Here is a 19,833-nt window from a genome sequence, read left to right on the forward strand (position 1 = left end):
TGGTTTACTACTGGCAAGTCCTACAGAAATTCTAAGAGAGTGTGCACTCTAAGTTTACTAAGTCCAGTTTGCAAAGTGACATAGAAACCAGAGAGCACAGGTGGGTGGGCCCGAGGTCACTTAAAAATTAAGTGACGGGCTGGAGCCTACCACCTGTCTCTCCGACCCACAGGGGTGGTGGTTCTGGCTGTGTGTTCAAATGGGGAGTATTTTTCATATTCTTCTTGAGGTGACAGTGGCAGTTTCATAATCTTAATTTATTATGGGAAATGCATTGAGTTATAGGATTTTACTTTAATTGCTTTTGAAGATCAGCATGGAGAACTGCCAGCAGGGAATGGGGGGGGGGATATTTAAAAGCTTCTACACAGTAGGGCGAAATAAGGATGAGTAGCTTTTCAAATAAATGGTGCTCCGTTGCAATACTCACTTTTGTTTTCCGTGTAGTGTTAAGATTAAATTAACTCTAGTTGGAAAAGTGTATAATTGAAGTAAGCTTAAGCATAGACCAACAATTGGCTATTCAGAGAGATCTTAAAATGGGATTTCCATCAACATAGACTATTGAGAAGGAAACACTTCGAGTTGAATGAATACTTAGCCTGCATCTTAAATAAATTAGGAATAATTGTGGTCTACTCAACCTCTTTTGTTCAGAGTTTATTCAGACACAAAGATATGCTGTTTTTTAACCCCACAGATGAAATATTTACCTCACTGTAACATTAATGTATTAAGTACTCAATAGTGATAGGAAATACTTAACCAGGCTGCATCCTTCCATTGCATTGGTGAATAAAAATTAAAGCTAACAGAATGCTGAATCTCTTATATAATATAGTCTTTTTTACTTTTTTTTATCCTCACCCAAAGGCATGCTCATTGATTTTAGAGAGAGGGGAATGCAGCAGGGGGAAGAGAGAAACATCCATCAGTGGCCTCTCATCACGCTCCCTGACTAACCAGGGATGGGACCTGCAGCCCAGGCATGTGCCCTGACCAGGAATCGAACCTGTGACCTTTCCGTTTACAGGCCAATGCTCCAATGGACTGAGCCACACCAGCCGGGACATAGATTTTTAAAATTCACACTTTCAGGCGATTTTCTTTAACAATGTCAGTTTTGCGGCAACCGTGACCGCACCTCAGTGGGGGACTGCGTGAGCGTTTAATAAAGCATTCATTGAATTGCCAGGGGAAGGTTGACATCAGACAGTGGACAGTGGTCCTTCCCCGCAGAAGTCCGTGTGTTAGCTTGCTCTATTGTGTTCCCAGCAAACGCCTTTGAAAAAGCTCATTGAGCGGCGATGTTGGCTTGGAGCCTCGTGGTCCTCATTAGAATGGATCCCTCCCAATGACACACCTGGTCCCCGGTATCTGCCGCGCACACAAAGGCCAAGCCCGGCGAACCCGCACTGAGTGCAGGGTCTGGCCCTGGAAGGGCAGTGAGGACAACGAGGTGGGCTGCCGACCGCTAACCGCAGGTCACTGGGAGGCATCTCAGAGGCCTCCGTAGCCTCCAGCAGGAAGCTTGGCATTGCCCGTCCTCAGGTCACGGTGATTTATCTATCAGCTTGAGGATCGTCGAATTCCTAAGGCCAGTGACTTTAAATACCCTTCCTTTCTGTGAAAGGTGTCCTGCCGTTGACTTTGTCTCAGTAACCGTTTCTGTTGTGATGGGTAATCTGATATGGCAGGATGCGAACACGTCGGTAGATGAAGGGGATGTTAATTAAAGGTCCCTAAGGTCCTAGAAATCCTGATTTATTCATCCGTCTCTTCTCCATGAGAGGGCAAACTACAGAAGGGGAGGGTTGTCTGTTGGGTGCATCCCTTTCCAACCTAGATACGCCCCCGATAGGGGCAAAAAGGGCTGATACAGACGAGGTAAACATGCAGAAAAGCCACGAGACTGTATGCCCTGCATCTGAAAAAACATTACTGAACACCGCCTGGGCTCCAAAGTGGGGAATACAGAAGTAGACCCACCGCCTGTCCTCAGGAACGCCCCCTGGTGGCCAGGTCTGCATTGTGCTGCTACCTCTGGGTGAGCAAAGAACTGTCCCAAGTGAAACACCAGATCCTTGGCTGACCCAATGCCTGACGGTCTCCTTTCTCTCCCTTCGATGTTCAATGTTCTCTGTGTGGGGCACCAGAAGAGTGCACATGGGCCCTGGTTTTGATATCAATAAACTGGAAAATGGAGCCAAACATTCCTCTTCTCGGGCAGTCGAAAGAAGTTTTTTGAGCCTGCTCTGCATTTTGACGAGGCTTTGGAGAAGACATCTAAGAGGAATTTGATGTTTGCCCTTTAAAGGTCTCTAAAGCAAATTCTTATCATATGACCCATCATGTTATTTTTCATTAATTTGTATTTTGCTCTATCTCTCTAATCACCATGAGCTCTGTCGGAGAAGGCATTCATCTTTGCACATCCCTGCTCTTGGTACAAGGCCCAGGGTAGAGTAAGTGTTTAGTGAAAGGTTTGTTGATGAGTATAAAAAAATAATCGCCCTTACTTTGAAGCATTGTGGCTTAATTCAAGAAGAAATTATTCATCTAAAGAGAAATAAGTGGCATGCAGGTAGTGAATTTAAAATACTTTTAAAACATCCTGGCCCTGACTGGCGTGGCTCAGTGGATTGAGCGCGGGCTGCGAACCAAAGTGTCGCAGGTTCGATTCCCAAACAGGGTACATGCCTGGGTTGCGGGCCATAACCCCTAGCAACCGAACATTGATGTTTCTCTCTCTATCTCCCTCCCTTCCCTCTCTATAAACAAACAAACAAATAAATCTTTAAAAAGTCTCGGTTTAAAAAAAACATCCTAGAAACAAATGTGAACCAGCATTGTGCTGGTAAAAGTGAGTAAGAATCGTGCACTTCTCTGCAGGCTAGAAGGTTCCTCCTTCTCGCCTGGGCTTTTTCACACAAGGTCGTGGGGTCTCGGAGGAGCGGAGGGTCAGCCTCACGGTGCGAACACGTGCGAGTCTCCACCGTTACCGTATCTGCGAGTGCCCCACCGGCCAGAGAGGGTCAGAGTGAGTTCAGGAGCAGTCAGCCAGAGACATGGCACAGGGAGATTTAAACAAGTGGGGACCCTCCCTGCACTCCCTCCACCACTGAGGGGAAGGGACTCCCCATAACATTGGCCCCTGCTAATAGTGCAGTATGGTTCCAGCGTGCAGAAAGGAAGCCCCCCAAATGACCGCGTGTGCACAGGCACACACTCACACACGTGCACGTAGAGGAAGATTGACAGGGAAAGTGCTAACAGTGCTCACATGTGTGCTGCTGCAGTTCTTCATTGTTCGTTTTCATTTTACATGGTACTTTTAATGTTTTATGCATTACATGTGTAGTTTTTAAAAGAAAAAATGCCAAAGTTCATTCAAGAAATTGATTATGGGTGATGTTTCACGTTTTAAGATTAGCCAGATTATTTCTTTATACGCACGCACACACAAACACACACACACACACTGCTCACACACGGTGCATTTTTACAGTGCTGTTTGCTCAGGCCGCTGGTGTGCCCTTCCATCCGGCCTCCATCGTGACACCCGGGGGAGACTGTTGGGAAGCTGAGTGGGTAATGAAATCTTCTCAGAAGTCGTTTCTTACTCTGTCTGCAAACCTGGTCGTGAGGGGCAGCCGTCCCTGAACCCCTTCTCGGTTCCCTTCCAGACGTCCTGCTGGCATGGAAGAGGCGGCCCAGGTGTTCGTCTGGGCGGAAGGAGCCCTGGAATTTACCGATGCTGGGGGTGCCCTGCGGCCTTTCATGCTCTACGAGTATCAGGTCCGAGCCCGGAACTCCAGGGGCTCGGTGGCGAGTCCGTGGTCCTCGGCACGCACGCCGGAGGCCCCGCCCCAGGATCTGCCTGCACCCTGGGCTCGAGCCACGGGCGCTCACTCGGTGCTGCTGAACTGGACGGGGCCGGGCTCTCCCAACGGCGTCATTGCCCAGTACCACGTGGTCTACCAAGAGAGACCAGAGGACCCCACGCTGCACAGCTCGACCGTGCGTGCTTTCACAGTGATGGTGAGTACTGAGGAAGGGGGGGCAGACACTTGGGTCGTCTGGTCAACAGGCTGACATCCGCTGCTCCTCCGACTTGTCGTTTCTGACTCGGGTTAAATATGTGGAAATTGTTCGCTTGTGAAAAGAAGCGAGGAAGTCAGGGGAATAGGTTGCTGAACCGAGGAGGGGATGCTGGGAAACAGTTTGCAGACCACAGTTTATTTGACCTCAAGCAAAGAAGGGACCCTCTCTCTCTTCACCTGATTTCTACGTCCATTAAATGTGTGTCTGTTAAAGGTGTGTCTCTATACCTCATGGGGATGAGGCTCCAATAACATTAGAGATTTAATGTTCTTTTTTCTTGTTTTTAAGATTTTATTTATTTTTCAGAGAGGGAAGGGAGGGGGAGATAGAGAGAGAGAAACATCAATGTGCGGTTGCTGGGGGTCATGGCCTGCAACCCAGGCATGTGCCCTGACTGGGAATCGAACGTGCGACACTTTGGTTCGCAGCCTGCGCTCAATCCACTGAGCTATGCCAGCCAGGGCTTTAATTTTCTTTTTTCTTAAACAGCCAATTATATCATGTATTTATATCTATGCAAGTATATTGATATACATAAATATAAAAATTATATAAATGAAGGTATCACTTAGATACGTATAGATATAGAAATAGATATCTTTAGATATAGATGTGTGCTGTGATGTTGGTTCTTCAAGGAAGAAAATTAAATTCCTAGATATATCTGTGTAGGTGTATAAACATACCATGGTTTGTCACTGTCCTTATGTTTAATTTTCCCGTATGACTACAAAACAAGCAACATGTGAATGGAGGTGCGGTGTTTTTTAAATCGTTATTTCAGAATCAGTACTTTCCTTTTTACTGGGCATTTAATTATCTTTATATATCACAGTCTTTCATGTTACGTCTCCTAAATGCTTCGTCCTAAGCACCAGAAGCAGTGTTCCTCAGTGTAGGTGTGTGATCCCCGAGCAAATATATGACTTCTCGCCACATCCCCGGAACGCATGTTCTAAATTTCCACCCTGAGAGCAAAAACTGAAATGCAAAGTGACAGTTGTCTCACTCCGAAACGAGGGCTTTCTGGGGGAGACAACATAATTTGAATGCATTTCACCAAAGGCTCCGATGCTGTAATCACTAAACTTCTGATGTCATAAAGTATGTGTCAGGAGTATGAGCCTAAACACTGCATCTCCCAAAACAGTTGTGTCAGAGTTCCCTCGCGAGAGAGTCTCTAAGCCGCCCCTTTGGAGATGGTTCCATTGTACAGCACGGGACTCCAAGAGCCTCACGGGCTCAGGAAGGCATGTGGCCCCCAGCCTCAAGCTTCCCCGGGGCCCTTTGTCCTCGGGCCCCAACACACTTTCTGTCTCGACAGCCCAGTTCATGTTGCCAAATCCTGCATCTTCCTGAAGATTAATCCTCTGTGATCCAAAGAGAAAAGCCAGAGTAATGAAGAACCAGTGATATTTCAGCATACTGTCTTTCAATATAGAAGTGTGTGTGTGTGTGTGTGCGTGTGTGTGTGCGTGTGTGTGTGTTCCAAGTGGCCCCCAAATCTGGATCTCTGACCCTGAAAATCCCGAGAGAAGACTTTGTGGGTTCATCAGGAAAAGCCCCAATTGACCTAAATCTTTGAGCAGGTGAGGACATCTCCCACAGAACCATCAGGGCAGCCTCGGCATGCTGGTCACTGGGCCGGTCTCCGTGGCAGGAGGCCCTTTCTGGACCGACACCTTTAAAAGAAGTAATCAGAAACATGATCGTCTGTGATTGTCACCCATTTGTATTATACATTCCCAAGAGAATATGTTCATTAAAAAGTATCTAAAGAAGGAGGTTCTACCACTTGATTCCAATTCCCACCCTCAGAGGAGGATGTCCCTTTTATCCGAGTCAGACCCCTCCCCCCACCTGAAGTCCATCTCTTCCCGCTCAGAGCAGCAGGACTTTCTGGGCTAGTGCAGTGGATCGTCAGGGTCAGGAACAGGGTATCGACGATGCAATCCAATTTGGCAAATAGTCATTGAGTGCTATACTCAATATGTCAATTCTCAATTCCACACTCAAGTATATTTATGAAGTCTCCCATAAGACCGGGTCCTCGGGCAGAGCAGAGGCTGGGGGAAGGTGAGTCATCGAGTCCGGGGTGCAGATGGCTACCACTGGGCATTTTGGGTTAAGTCTCTTTGCCTTAGAGTTCCCACGGCTTGTGTTTCCGTGAATCCCTTTTAAATCTCTCTCTGGGCGCCTTCCTGGCTCTACTTACTTCCTCTCCTTCCTACACCAGCTAAATGTCTTCCCTGCCCCCTTCCATTTCTGCGCCTCCCCTAGGAAACCTGTCAAGTTCTCATTCCGTAGAGGCTTTGGCTAAAATTCTCCAAGGCAAAGGAACTGCATTTTCAGTTGGTGAGGCACAGCACCCGTCCTCACGATGGCCAGGATTACATTCCAGTCCGCAGACTTGCAGGAGTTGTCACTGATTCCCCTCGTGTAGCCTCATTTATTGGGACTCCATCCCTGCTCGAGGGGCCACCAATGTGTTGCTGGGACAGAGTGCCACCACCGGCTGGTCCCAGAGTCCCCCCCCCCCAGAGCTGTGTATGGACAGGCGGGTGCTGTATGCGGAGAGAGCCACGGGAAGCAGGTGCAGTGGATGCACGAGTCCTCCGAAGGCGGCAGTGCGTGGGGAACGGCGGCGGGGCCTCCGTGGGGGAGGCCTATGCGTTGGCAGCAGCCGCAGCAGCAGAGGCAGCAGGAGAGGAGAACTGGCAAGAGCGTGGGTTTGAATGTGTCACCAGCTTCCCTCCCAGCCTCATGAAGCTCCATCTCCTTTTGGGCCTAAGTAGGTCCTTCTAAGTTGCTGGGGGCGGTGGGGGAGAGACAGCTAGATGCTTCGGGTCTCTGTGGACCAAGGCCCACCCCTGCTGAAAGCAAGCTTCAGGTGGAAGTCCTCAAACTCCCCTCCCCGGGAGCTCGGTGATGGATCGTGTGGTGTCAGGAGAGAAGCCGCATTTGGCCCCGCTTGGCACGCCCGCCCGAGCTCCGCGCGGCCCTCACAGCGAACGCTGCTGGCTGGCGAGCCCGCCGCCCCGCTGCCGCCATTCCGATGGGTTTGCTGCTTCCCCCTGGCACCTGCCACTGTACTGGCAGAAACAACGTGGGATTCAAAGTGGAAGGCGGTTTACCTGTCAGCCTGCGCTCTAAGTGGATCCTGCCTCAGTGCCAGGTTACGAAACATCGAGCCCAGATCAGGCGTTTGCCCAGTGCGCTGCAAAGTAGATGGTTCTCCGCCCCGGGTGCAGAAACCAAGCCTGCAGCGCTGAGGCGGAGGCGGATTATATGGGTCACTGAACGTCGGCTTCCGACCTGGAAGTAAAATCCAGAACTGCAAACTCAAGTCTCTAGATCCTGGTGGCCAAACTGCCTTGCCTAGTGTCAAGGAGGAGGTATTCAAAATTTCCTCACGGGATGGTCTGTGATTTCTTTACCGTTCAGTAGATAGGTTGAGGGGTGAGGAGCAGAAATGAGATATTTCATCGTTGCCACATTAGAGAGAGTTTGTAAGTAAATTGATAAGTTCATGTTTAATTCCATTTTCATTTTGGCTTAGTATAATGTAAAACATTAGTGCTCTTTACACAGGATCTTAAATTAGTTGGAGCTCTTAACATTTGAGGGGTCTTAGTTTTTTCTCCCCAGACCCACTCGTGGGGCAACAGGAATGCCCTGGGGGACCCAGCTCTCTAAAAAAAAGACTATCTTTCCAAAGTGAAGAAGAAATTGGTAAGAGAAGCAACTACCATGAATTTCTGTGTCAGTTCTATTAACTGAGATTTTTCATATTTCATTATATAACCGTGTCATTCATTCTTTTACATAAAAGCTATAAAATATAAGTGGATAAATGTCATACTAAACAATGGATATTTGTTGATACAACCCCTTTTTATTGTAATGATGTATTTGGTTTGACATTAACGTTGCACTTGCTAGATTTACATGATCTTTATCCCTTTTTTTATAATAATACCCTGCCAATCACAAATATATATCAGGGATCTACTTTTAGCTCAGTATTATTGGGGATTGAGGAAAACTAGATCCATATAAGTCTTCTTAAATATCATGTAACTCCTCCTTTGAAAGAGCTTTATTTTCCTTCGACTGCTTTATTCCCACAAGCTCCACCGGGTCTCTCCTGCTCACTCATCAATAATCTCTAGGGCAGGTCCCAGGGTTTTCCAGTCACTTCCAGTGGCAGCCACCAGCCCGACTTTAGTAATCAGGACTCATTTCAGGTTTTTAAAAATATCCACTTGACAGCCAGACTGGTGTTCGTGGATCCACGGTGTGGAAGGCAGGACACGTTCGTTTTTCTCCCTCTTCTCCTCTTGTGGCTCTCCCTAGGATCCTGGCAGAAAAGACAGAAATAGACACAGAGGAGCAGAGCCTCACTCGTTAATGTTGTTCTCACCCATCCATCCATCCATCACTGCCTCCAGTAGGGCAGGAGCCTCGAGAGCTCCTCCCTGAAAAGTAGATGGGTTCTGTGGAGGTCCCCGGGGGGCGGGGGAGGGGGGGAGTCTGTGCTTCCCGGCCCCTGCAGCAGGCAGCACACTCCCTGGCTCCCCCCTGCACCCCGGAGGTCCATCCCACAACCTCCTTTAGTCCTGGTCACCCCTCTTCCGAGCAGCAGCCAATCGCAGGTTCCGTTACATTGACAGGGCTCACTCCTTGCTGGACATCTGGTAGACCTGGGGAAAACTTGGTCAAGCAGGTGAGGAAGACACAGCCTGTCCAGCAGTCACTTCTGCACATGACCTGCCTCACTGGCGAAGACCCAGCTAGCCTTATGCCAGAATTCGTTGGACAAGAAGCCGGCATCTGTTTCTGGTTGGGTCAGATTCCCAAATCCTGGGGTCCCCTAAGAATCTCAGGAGACCCTTCTTCTCCCTAGTGGCTGTGTCAGCATCACCCTGTGAGTCTTTTCCTCTTGAGTAGAGCAGAGTGCTCATCTCACCGTGCACTCAGGCATCCCCGATTCCTTCACATTGTCCTCCTGGGCACCCCTCACAAGCCTTGAGAGAGGAATTGAGGTATTGCTGTCCCTCCCCCACATGGTAAGAAGGTAACCTAAAGAAGCTGCTATTCCGAATTCCCTTCTTTGACTTATTTTCCATGAACCTGGATCTTCTGTAGGTGGACTTAGGATGACGTAAGGGTGATTCTTTCTGTCCGTTAAGTCCTGCAGAGAAACGTCTAGCAGTTTTAGAGAGAGTACGTGTCACCTATTTTTCTAAGCTATGCTCATGATTCCCCAGTACACCCTGTGACGTCATGAGATGCCCCGTCATCTTCCCGGTGGCTCATGCCAGGGCATCCTTGAGCCTCCCCTTCCTCACTTCCAGATCCAGTCCTTCCCCAAGTCCTATTGATTCTGCTTCTAAGGTATTGATCTTGAGTCCTTCTGCTTGTGGGCCACCTTGGGATCTTCACACATGGTGTTCCCTTCTGCTCAGGTGATCATGACCTTCCCCTTCAACTGTCCTGTTTCTTAACCATCAAGTCTGAACTAAGATGTTGCTTATCTCACAAGGCTCTGGCAAGGACTAAATAACTTAATGTGACTGTCAACAGCAATATAAACAGGCAGGAAAACTTTAGAAGCTTTACTGTTTGGAGTAAAACAGGCTGAAAGATGTGAGCAAATGTAGAGAAAGTTTTTGGTTTGTGCAAGGCAACTGTAGGTGCTAATCTGGTCAGGGATGAATGTCTACTGTTTTATATATTTTAAGCCTTCCTCAACAAGCAACAAAATTCAGAGCTTGCAAATTTAAATGCTTTCTGATATCAGACTGTTAATTTCCGGGTAATATCTCAAATACTGTATCAGGTTCTATTCGCTTCCCAGGTCTCCTGGAGCAAGCCTGTGCTTTCTGTCTCCCTGCGGCTTAGCTCTGCCCATCTGCCCTTCATCCCACCGCCTGCCCCTCTAGGAGCCCTGCTTGGGTGGTGGCCACTCAGGTGTGGCCGTGTTTACCTGCTGTGACAGTCACAGGACCCTGCCCACCCCTTGAGGTCTGGGATCGTATCAGCAAAACATGAGACCTTTTGGTCACACACACACACACACACACACACACTTACACTCTTCCCATATCACACAGATTCTGCCAAATTGGCATCCACCAACTTTACTTATGCCCAAGGGCAGACTCTCTGGGTACAGAGGGGCAGGTGGCGGTGAAAATACCCTCTAACTCAAGTAGGCTGTGTTTTCAGCCTTTAACTGAATCATAAGGAAGCCCTCCAGGACCCCCCCAATCCCCCAGAGCCTTATCAAAAACATACACGAAAGTAAAACGAAAACGAAGCAGTCCACACACTAGCAGGGCCAAGCCATAAATTCAGAATGCGTGCCGCTGAGCGGAGACAGCAAGCTGCACTCAGCAGCGCAAGGGCAGGAGCTCATGTCGCAGGTGGGGAGGGACCCTGCCTGAGACAACATGGCTGCCCGAGCCGTGCCCTGCTCCCGCCAGGAGGGCGTAGCCTCCGCTCCGCAAGGGCTCATGGGTGAGGGGGAACCAGACACAGGTGACCAATTCTTTTATGGTTCACGGCCGATCAAAGTGAAATTCAGCAGCTGTTCAGGACAAGTGACCACTGCAACGGCTGTAATATAACCTGCTAAGTAGAGAGGGAATTGCATTAGAGCACGAGGTTAGCCGTGATTATCGGCAGGTGAGTGCTTTATTGAAGTTGAAAGACCATTAACATTGATAGAGTAATTATTTCAACTTGAAAGTAATTACCTTGATGGGTGATAACTTCTCTAGTGTCCCCAGATTTGATTGGGCCAAACAATTGTGAGCTCCCGGAGCCTAGAAAAATATTACAACAATACTGTGATTTTTAAATTACCGAAACCACTGTTGGAATATTTTAATTATGCTGAACGGCGAAAAGATTTTTGCCTCACACCAGCCAGTGACCTCTCATTTAGGGAGAGACATTTGCTTCTTAATCCAAATGCAGTGACCCATACCCAACACCTGTGAATGTGTATGTGATGGGTTTGCAAATGAATCCTTTTATCTCGATACACTTTTTAAGGTGAAACCGCTTGTTAGTGCTGTGGCCAGGTGTTGCTAAGCTCAAACTGTAGGAATTGTTGATCGTATCTACGGACTGGGAGGCCCTAGAATAGCAGCTACCCCCTGTCTTTGTGACAGAGGATTTCAACTTGTAAAATGTAAATATTTCCGTAATAACATCACAAAAAAATGGAACATTCTGGATGCCGTGTATGGGGGATCTCACTGGTGGAAATAGCTTTCTTGCTTGAAGTCACACAAGTTCGCTACACACCCATCATTGTCAGGGTGTTTCCTGTGTATCCACACTGGCTATCAGCAAATGAAATGAAAGCTGAGATCCGGGGCTACTGCTTCTCTGACATCTCATGCATGTCTGGAAATGGTGCATTATTTGCAATTGAGGACCTAGACACACAAAATCTAATGTGGCGATCAGGACCAAGATGTACTGTGACACTCCTCCATTTGTCAATGTTCACAGAATGCTCTTTTGAGAATCCATTGTGTCCAGAAGCTACAACAGATACAAAGGGAGAAGAAATAGACTCTTCTGAGACTGGTGGTGTTCTTAGAGCAAATAAGGCAGGAGACAGATTACAATATAATAAGTAATTATTTAGCCATGCATGGGCATTGATTGGGCTCATAAATACTTAAGGGAACCCAAGGAGACCTTAACTCATCCCCCCGATTCCAAACCCAGCACTCATCCTGCAGAACCACCAACCACTGGCTGAGCAAACACAGCATCATGATTCTTAGTCATGCTGTCAGAAAAGATGAATGTGACATCCCCTTCGAGTTCCTGGATGATTCCTTAGACCTTTCTATCATCTTGGCAGGGTCTGATCAGATGATCAGCCAATGAATGACTCTCTTTATGTTGGCACTTCCCGGGAGTTTTTTTCCTGATCAAAATCTTAGACTCTCACGAGGGCAGAACAGGTTTCCACCTGTTGTCCGAGAGCCAGGAAGGAATGTTTTAACAAACAGGTCATGGGTTCGCTCCATCTCCCCAGCTCCGCTCTGAGCTCTTCTCCACAGATAACCTCACTGGGTCTCACTTGCAGAAGGAATGAGAGGGTAGAAATCCCAGCCAAGCCAAAACAGATTTGCTCCCCGGAAAGCAAAATGACTGGTTTTGAATTCGGGAAAACGGTAAAGAATTGAGATGAAACCATTGGGAAAGCGATAAGAATTGATGATTTGAATTGTAAATCGTTCCATGAAAATGACCAGGGACTTAAGGAATCGAACCAATCGGGCCTCACATCAGAGTTCTTAGCACACCACAGGCCCTCCACGTGTGTCCTGTACGGTCGGGCTCAAGATTGTCTTAAGGACCCCGCAGGTACTCTAAATGTAAAACAAGCACCGTAACTCATTTTGAAACATTTATTATGACATTCAGATTATTAAATATTCACATAAAAAATCAGAGTATTTTAATCCCTTCCAAAAAAGGTGCATTGTCTACCTCTAAAAGATCATGGCCGTGTCTAGATTGTCAAATTACAGCATATTTTTAACAGAGGTAAATGTTACTTTTGACAAGACGCAAGTAATGAGTTTTATCATATAAGTTCCTATTGGGTGATTATGATCCCGAGTTTTATTTTTGCTAAAGCAATTACTAGTGTCATGGCTGGATACCTGTGCCCATTAGTGGCTGGTTCTGTGTGTGTGTGTTGGGGTTTTTTTTTTAAGGATGGTTATTGATCTCTTGCTGAGCTGAGATTCAGGTTTTATGCCAGATAGCTTGATTAATGGGTTGGTTTCTGTAAGTGGACTGAATGGGGATAGAAAGCCCGGGCAGCCTGCTCTGCCAACCCCAAATCCGTCAAGATGCATCGCTCATTATGAAACAGTTATCAAGGATACATGAAAAATTAATTGGGCTCAGTTTGATTCTGAAAAGAATCGGCTTTCTGCTTGGCGGGCCCCCCCCCCACTCTTTCCAGATGTTGTGCGCCGGCCCCTGGAGGAACAGCAGAGGGAGATGTATTAATACATTGTATTGATTAGATCAAGACCCCTGACAGTTATTTGTAGAGATACCATCTGGCTGCTGTTCCAATTCCTTCACCAAAAACAGGACGTGACATGTTATTAATCTCAACTCTCTAAGTATAGACAGTTGCCTTTTCTGCTAAACTGCATTTTACCATTCCGTAGGAGACGGAGGCAGACCTGAAGGGTGCAGAAATTAAGGTTATTACACAAATTGAGCCATATGGTCCAAATATTTCAGCAAGAAAATTGCCCGGCAATAAAAATTGCTCCTGCCTTCCTAATGGTGTAAATTACAGTTTAACCATGGCTCTAATGATGTCCTTCTGCCGCGCTTAACTACTGTTACATGAAGGACATTGTTTTAAAAATATAAAAAACAAGTCAATGCCAGCAGCGTGTTTTACAATCTGTTAGTGTGTCATTAAGAACACTGTCAGAATTACATAAACATAATGGCAGGCAACCCGGCATACAAAAGAACGCGGACGGAAATGGAAAGTGCCTCGAAAACTCTCGTCTGTGTCTCTGGGATGTCACGAGCGCAATCCCCTCTGGGTGTTTTCCAGGGGGCACGGCCCTGCCCAGACCTTTATTCTAAGTCTCCTGTCCCCCTGCGCCCAGAGAGACAGGTTGCCCCAGCTGAGGGGGAGAGCTACCCGATTCTAGGCCGAAAGGTAGAAGTTGAGCCTTTTCACCATCTCTGTCATTGGTGAAAGGGCTGACTCTCCATCATGGTCTTCCTTAAGAGGGACGAGGCGATACTGAAGTGACAGTTTCCACTCTGTTTCAGAAGAAACCAGTCCGCTGTTTAGAGCCCAGTATTAAGAGAAGGGTTACTCAAAAAAAAAAATCACAGAACTTTTGAACATGACAGTAAAGACCATTCATATTCTTGAAAGACTGTAACCCTTCACAGGTGTTTCTGCCTATTATATCAAAACACCTTGACCTTGAAAAAAATAGCCATACATGTCACAAGAATACGATGTTTTACCTTCTAACATTGTGCCATCCCGCCGACCTTTCAGCCTTCCAAGACGCTCAAAACACAGTTTACGTTAAAAGTCTGGAGAAAAGTTTATTGGAATTAAATGTATATGAAATTTGAAAGAAAACTCCTTTTCATTTCTAGGAAGTTGATCATTTGTTTAAGTGCTTTTTTATCCTCTATATCCCGAGAGAGGGAAAACCTAGGGTATGGTTTCCATTCTCTCTACTACCCAGGGCTGCCTTCTGTACTATCTGCCTAGAGGAAACAAGACATTATTCATAAAAATCTAGCTATCGACGAAAGCCACAAATTATAGTTCAGTGCACTGAAGTAAGAGGGGCCACTTAGCTTGACGTGATCAATTGTCTGATGCAAACATAAAAAAAAAAAATACAGTGTATAAGAGATTCCAAGAATTAAAAGATCACTCACCCTGCAAAGTTCAGAGAAGACTCTGGGATCACTTTGCCTTAAACAAGGGTGGGGTTCAAACAGAAGGCAGGAAGTGAAAACAAAATTATTGTTATTGTTATAAATATTCAGTCAAAGAAACAAAAGCTTAGGTTGAAAACGTCCGATGGTGTGTCTCTGCTTCAGGAGATAGAGAGGGGGGTATTTTTCCAATCTGTGACCATTGATTGGGCTGACATTAAAGGTATTTTATTCTCAATAATCCCATCAGGTGCCTAGCAGAGCCAGCCGGTGAGCTGGCCGGCAGAGTGGGGCCGGGGGTGGGGGCCAGCAAACGTGATCTAGAGATTGGCAAGGCCCCCTTCCATCCCGTGCCTTGGGGAGGTAGGGCCCACGATGCCTCCCCGGAGGGGCAGCTCCCCACAGCTCCGGGCAGATACCCGGACCAGGGAAGTGACTCAGTAAATGGTGGTTAGTATGATCTGAAATAGTATGACCAAGAGAAAATCAGTCCATCAAGATATCTTTGTGCTAGCCCTGGCTGGTGTAGCTCAGTGGATTGAGCATGGGCTGGGAACCAAAGTGTCCCAGGTTCGATTCCCAGTCAGGGTACATGCCTGGGTTGCAGGCCATGACCCCCAGCAACCGCACATTGATGTTTCTCTCTCGCTCTCTTTCTCTCTCTCTCTCTCTCTCTCCCTGCCTCCCTTCCCTCTCTAAAAATAAATAAATAAACAAATAAAATCTTTAAAAAAAAGATATCTTTGTGCTAAGGTGTTGACAGGGTCCTACTGGGAGAGATGAGTCCAGAATTCTTTTTTAAAGATAAAGTTTCCCCTTTCCTCCTTTTCCCTTCCTTCCCTCCAACCCCCTCCCCAAGAACACGTGCTCCCTAACAAATCCCGTTAGTAACAGCGTGGTCCTGTGGCTGCTGACCGTATGGTCCAGGTGGCCTCCTGGGGAAAGCAGAGCGAAGTCAGGCTCTTGGCTGGAAGCTCGTCTTGAGATATAGTCGGCTCCCGTGGAGTATTCCCTGCAGTCCACCTCGTTCAGGCGACACCTCGTGTAGCAGAGGACACCTCAGTAGGCCACCCGGCGATGTCTCCGCTGGATTTGTGGCACTGCCCAAGGCCACCTCCCCAGCATCCACAAATGGAGCCAGGGCGATAAGGACACAGCTCCAGGATCTGCCCTTGTGAAGTCACAGGAGCCACCAAAGAGCTGGAGGGGGAAGGGGCCCGTCCCTCTGTCTCCGCATGTTGCTCTGTGACTTCTCCCTCCGCCACACCTAGGTTGTCATCTCATCTCATCTTGTGTAACTTCTGGGTTTACAAGAAACTCAATACAGACCTAAACTTAGCTTTCTAAATAGTGCGGTGCACCTTAAACCGTGTCTAATGTTCCTTCGTGGCCTACGACATTGGAGAAATACGATAATTAGCACGTGCGAGGCTGAGCCGAGCCAGGACCTCGGGAGACCTGGTCCACTTGTCCTTTCTGCCCAGAAGTACCTGGCCCATCGTGCCTTGCATGCTCTGGCATCTTTCCCTTCATGGAGTGATAATTATTTATTAGTGGGATATATGCTTATTATATCCAGAAATTAAAGTTGTTAGGGACCTTGCGCATCCAGGTCCCTGTGGCTGGACGATCACATCTGTTAGAAATAAATCACTTTAAAAAAATTATATTGGTCTCACAGACGGTCAAGAAATGGAGCGAGGGGAGGGAGGGGCGACCACGGCGAGGGAGCCTGGTTTCCAAATCCGGTGCGGTCAGGATGAGTGCGGTCAGGATGTCATCGGTGAGTCCCCTTCACGTTCAGACGTCACCTCCGTATGGCTCCTCTTTGAACCCAGGTGGCCAATTAACAGTGTGGCTATTTGTTCATCATAAAATAGGCAGGATAAATTGACTGGTTAGATTAGCTAATAGGAATTTTTAGCAAGGAGCAGAATAAAGAACGATGCATGTGAAGGGACCAAAAGGAAAATCTTTCGGGAATTCTAGGAAAAAAAAAAAAAACCTGAAGGAGTGTTCCTCTGAAATGTGTCTGGAGTTTCCATGGGAAACGAGGAAGTTTCAATGGGGAGATTCCCTTTGGCAAATTTTCTTCCTGAAGTATGTTCTCTTTAATTCTCTCATGCGCATTTCCTTGGAGTGTCTTTCCTTCCTAAAGTAGAAAGACAGTTTAAATTACTTTCAGCAATTACTAGTTTCATTAGGGTGTTTCGATGCCTCTTTTTGCAAGAAGTAATGTCATTTGCAGCCTCTCTGGTCATCAGCCCACAGCCCAGCAAATAGCAAGCCCACAGGCCTTGTAAATGACCTTAACCTTGTAAATACTTATCTTTTTTTTACTATGAAAGAACTTAAGAAAACATTATATAATCGTCTATATAATTAAAATCCTGTGAAAATATATGCATTAAACATTATTAGCTTGTGCATTCTAATTTTGTGGCCAAAGATTATGTGCTTCTGTAGTTGTAACAATTTGTTTCTATAAATCATGTTTTATTTGTTTCTATAAATCCCTCTTATTGCAAAACGTACCTCAGAAGTGTAAGCTGGACAACAGTGAGGGTTTGAGGGTTTTTTAACGGATGCAACATTACTTCATCCCCATGACTGGAGAATCTGTAGAAGCTGATAGAGGTCTCCAAAAATAACAAATTCTGAGCTCTCAGCTTCAAAGGTCCAAAAAAATAGTGTTGATCCTCTTTGTTTGCTAACTTTTGAATGACTAGCGATTCTTGTTCAGAAAATTGAGGGTCTGCCTCCAGCAGCGTCCAAAAGAAATGGTTCAGTGGGGTACTTTTGAACATTGAAGATCTCATTGTAAAAGTCAACACTTGTCTTGGTACTGAACGTTTCTGAAGGAAATGACTTCAGCTACAGGGCACGTGGTCTCCAGAACATGTTCCCTTGGGAGCCCCTGAGCCAAGGGCTCTCTGTTCAGAAAGGTCCGACCCCTGTGCTTCCACGAGGAGAGTGGCCCCTGCTGGATGTGTCTCTGTACCACGTGTCACTGCTAAGACCCAGCAGCCCTCTGGGCACCAACCGAATGAGCAGTTAAGATGCATCTCAGCAAAGGGTTTTGGAAATCCCTTGCCTCGTGCTGTGCTGGAATGACTGCGAGTGTGGAAGTGGCCATGGTTCCCCCTAGTTTTCTTCTTACTGCTGTATTATGGCACCCTATTGCGGGAGACGTCTGAGCCTTCCCCGTGTCCTTTGACACTGCCCAGATGGCGCGCCTGCGTGCTCTGGTTGGGACTGGGCAGCACTCGTCTTTCCTGCTGTGTGTCTGCCTGGCTATCAGAGACACAGGAGACAAGGAAAACTGCCACTTTCCTGCTCCTCTCCATGCATTTCTAGGCACCCACAGAGGACGGGGCACAACTGGGAAGGCGACGGTCGCTGTGATAACTGAGCTCCGCCTCCCCGCGGCGCAGAGCGCCCCCACAGCGCCCCCGCAGCACCCCGCAGCACCCGCGCCCCCGCAGCACCGCGCCCTCGGCGGCAGTAACTGGTTATTTGCGATCCTGGAACTAACAGGGGCGCGGCTGGCGGCGTAAACGTTTTATGCCTTGCCCAAGCCACCTGTGTGTGCACCTCTCTTCTTCACTCTGATTTTAAGCTTCACAGAGCATTTAAATCCCATCATTCAACCTGAGAAATAGTCAAAAGAACTAATAAATATGGGGAGCAGCGGGACTGGTTGAAATAGCCCGAGTGCACAGGTGTAGCGTGGTTTTTGGGACACGCGCATGTCGTAGGCCTTCCGTCTCCAACTCCGTTCTTGAGCGCCACCTGGGCGGTGGCCGCGGGTCCGGTGTTCATCAGAGTCGTCAGCGCGTCCCGCTGGGAAGTCACTCAAAAAAAAGGGGTGAGATTTTCTTTTTTCACAAATTATCTGTAAGCATTTATCTTTCAAAGACTCTTAGTGGACTGTGTCCATGCCAATGACCTGAATGACTTTGTTTTTACTTTAGAACTTCGTGTATGACGGAGTAGGGGTGGGATTTTGTTTTGTTTTGCGGAGGAAAATGGCTGTGCGCTGCGCTCCCCGCACCCCAAGATTGCCTGGAGGAGGGGCGCGAATGCAGGGCAGCCGCCCCCAGGTCGGGGGGAAGGTGCAGCCTTGTGACTGGTAACTGTTGGGTCACACAGCCCGTGCTATGCATATGTCCTTGCTTATAAATTATAAAATGTGTACTAGTGAAAACTATTTACACTGTAAAAGACAAATTTTAAAAGTGATCGGTATGGATAAATCATCAATAGGTTATTAGATTAATCATGAGCTACTACTATTACTAGCTAATGTCTTAAGACACAGTACAATCTTTATTGAAAGATTCATCATTAATAATATTAAATACCACTCTATTTCCCAAATAGTCTCTTTGATCATTTCAAATGTTTTGTCACCTTCTGAACAAATACGCCTGGGCTGTTCATGTTTATACCTCATCCTGGGGCTGATAAAGCGCTTGCATCACAAGAAGTACCAACTCAGCCACTCCCTTGTTCTTCACGTATGTATTTATACTCAGTATTATATTTGAATCGTGGCTTTCCATTCTTTCAGGAATGTTGAAAGTCACCATGTTTCCAAAGATAGTATAATTAAAACCATTAACACGCTTTCCATGGCACCACAAACTGTAGTATATATCACTATCTCCTCCAATTGAAAAACTCCATCCTTCCCTTTCCAGGGACTAACTCAGAACTTAATATATTTATTCTTTCATTCTCTCATCCAATCACCATGCACCTAATATATGCCAACTGGGTATACAGCAGTGGGTAAACCAGATGAAAAAATCCTCCCTTCTGGAAGCTTTTATTCTAGTGGGGAGACAAGGACCATGTAAGTGTGAGGGGAGGCATCAGAGGTGCTGTGTCTGCCAGTCCGGGATGCTCCATTGGCCAGTCTTGGGGGAGACCTGCCTGTTGAGACCGGAAGGGTGGTACTTAAGGTGGGAAGGTCAGGGGAGGTCTCACAATCAGGAGACAATGGAGCAGAACTTTGGAGGAGAAAGGAGCAAACCACGCAGTTAACCGGGAGAAGACTGCTAGTTCAGGAGTGGAGATGTATTTAGGAGTGTGGGTTCAGTCCCTGAATAGTCCGGTTAGGTTCCAGGACCCGTCCTCGTGTGTACTGACCTTCAGATTAGGATTCCCAAAGGTCGTGTCCACCACTGAGACTGCTTGGACAGAGAACGGCTCCACTACCTGGGGGATGTACGGCTCAGCCAG

General features: G+C 47.2%; 1 protein-coding gene across 1 annotated transcript in view; it reads left to right on the top strand.

The window, feature by feature from the left end:
* Positions 1–19,833, top strand: part of USH2A (usherin) — a 511,215-nt gene that overhangs the window by 436,498 nt on the left and 54,884 nt on the right. Inside the window, exon 61 of the mRNA XM_028531335.2 lies at positions 3,687–4,041. Coding sequence (XP_028387136.2) covers positions 3,687–4,041 — 355 coding nt within the window. The remainder of the gene's footprint in view (positions 1–3,686; positions 4,042–19,833) is intronic.

This window comes from Phyllostomus discolor, chromosome 15 (assembly GCF_004126475.2).
Source record: "Phyllostomus discolor isolate MPI-MPIP mPhyDis1 chromosome 15, mPhyDis1.pri.v3, whole genome shotgun sequence".
NCBI lineage: Eukaryota > Metazoa > Chordata > Mammalia > Chiroptera > Phyllostomidae > Phyllostomus > Phyllostomus discolor.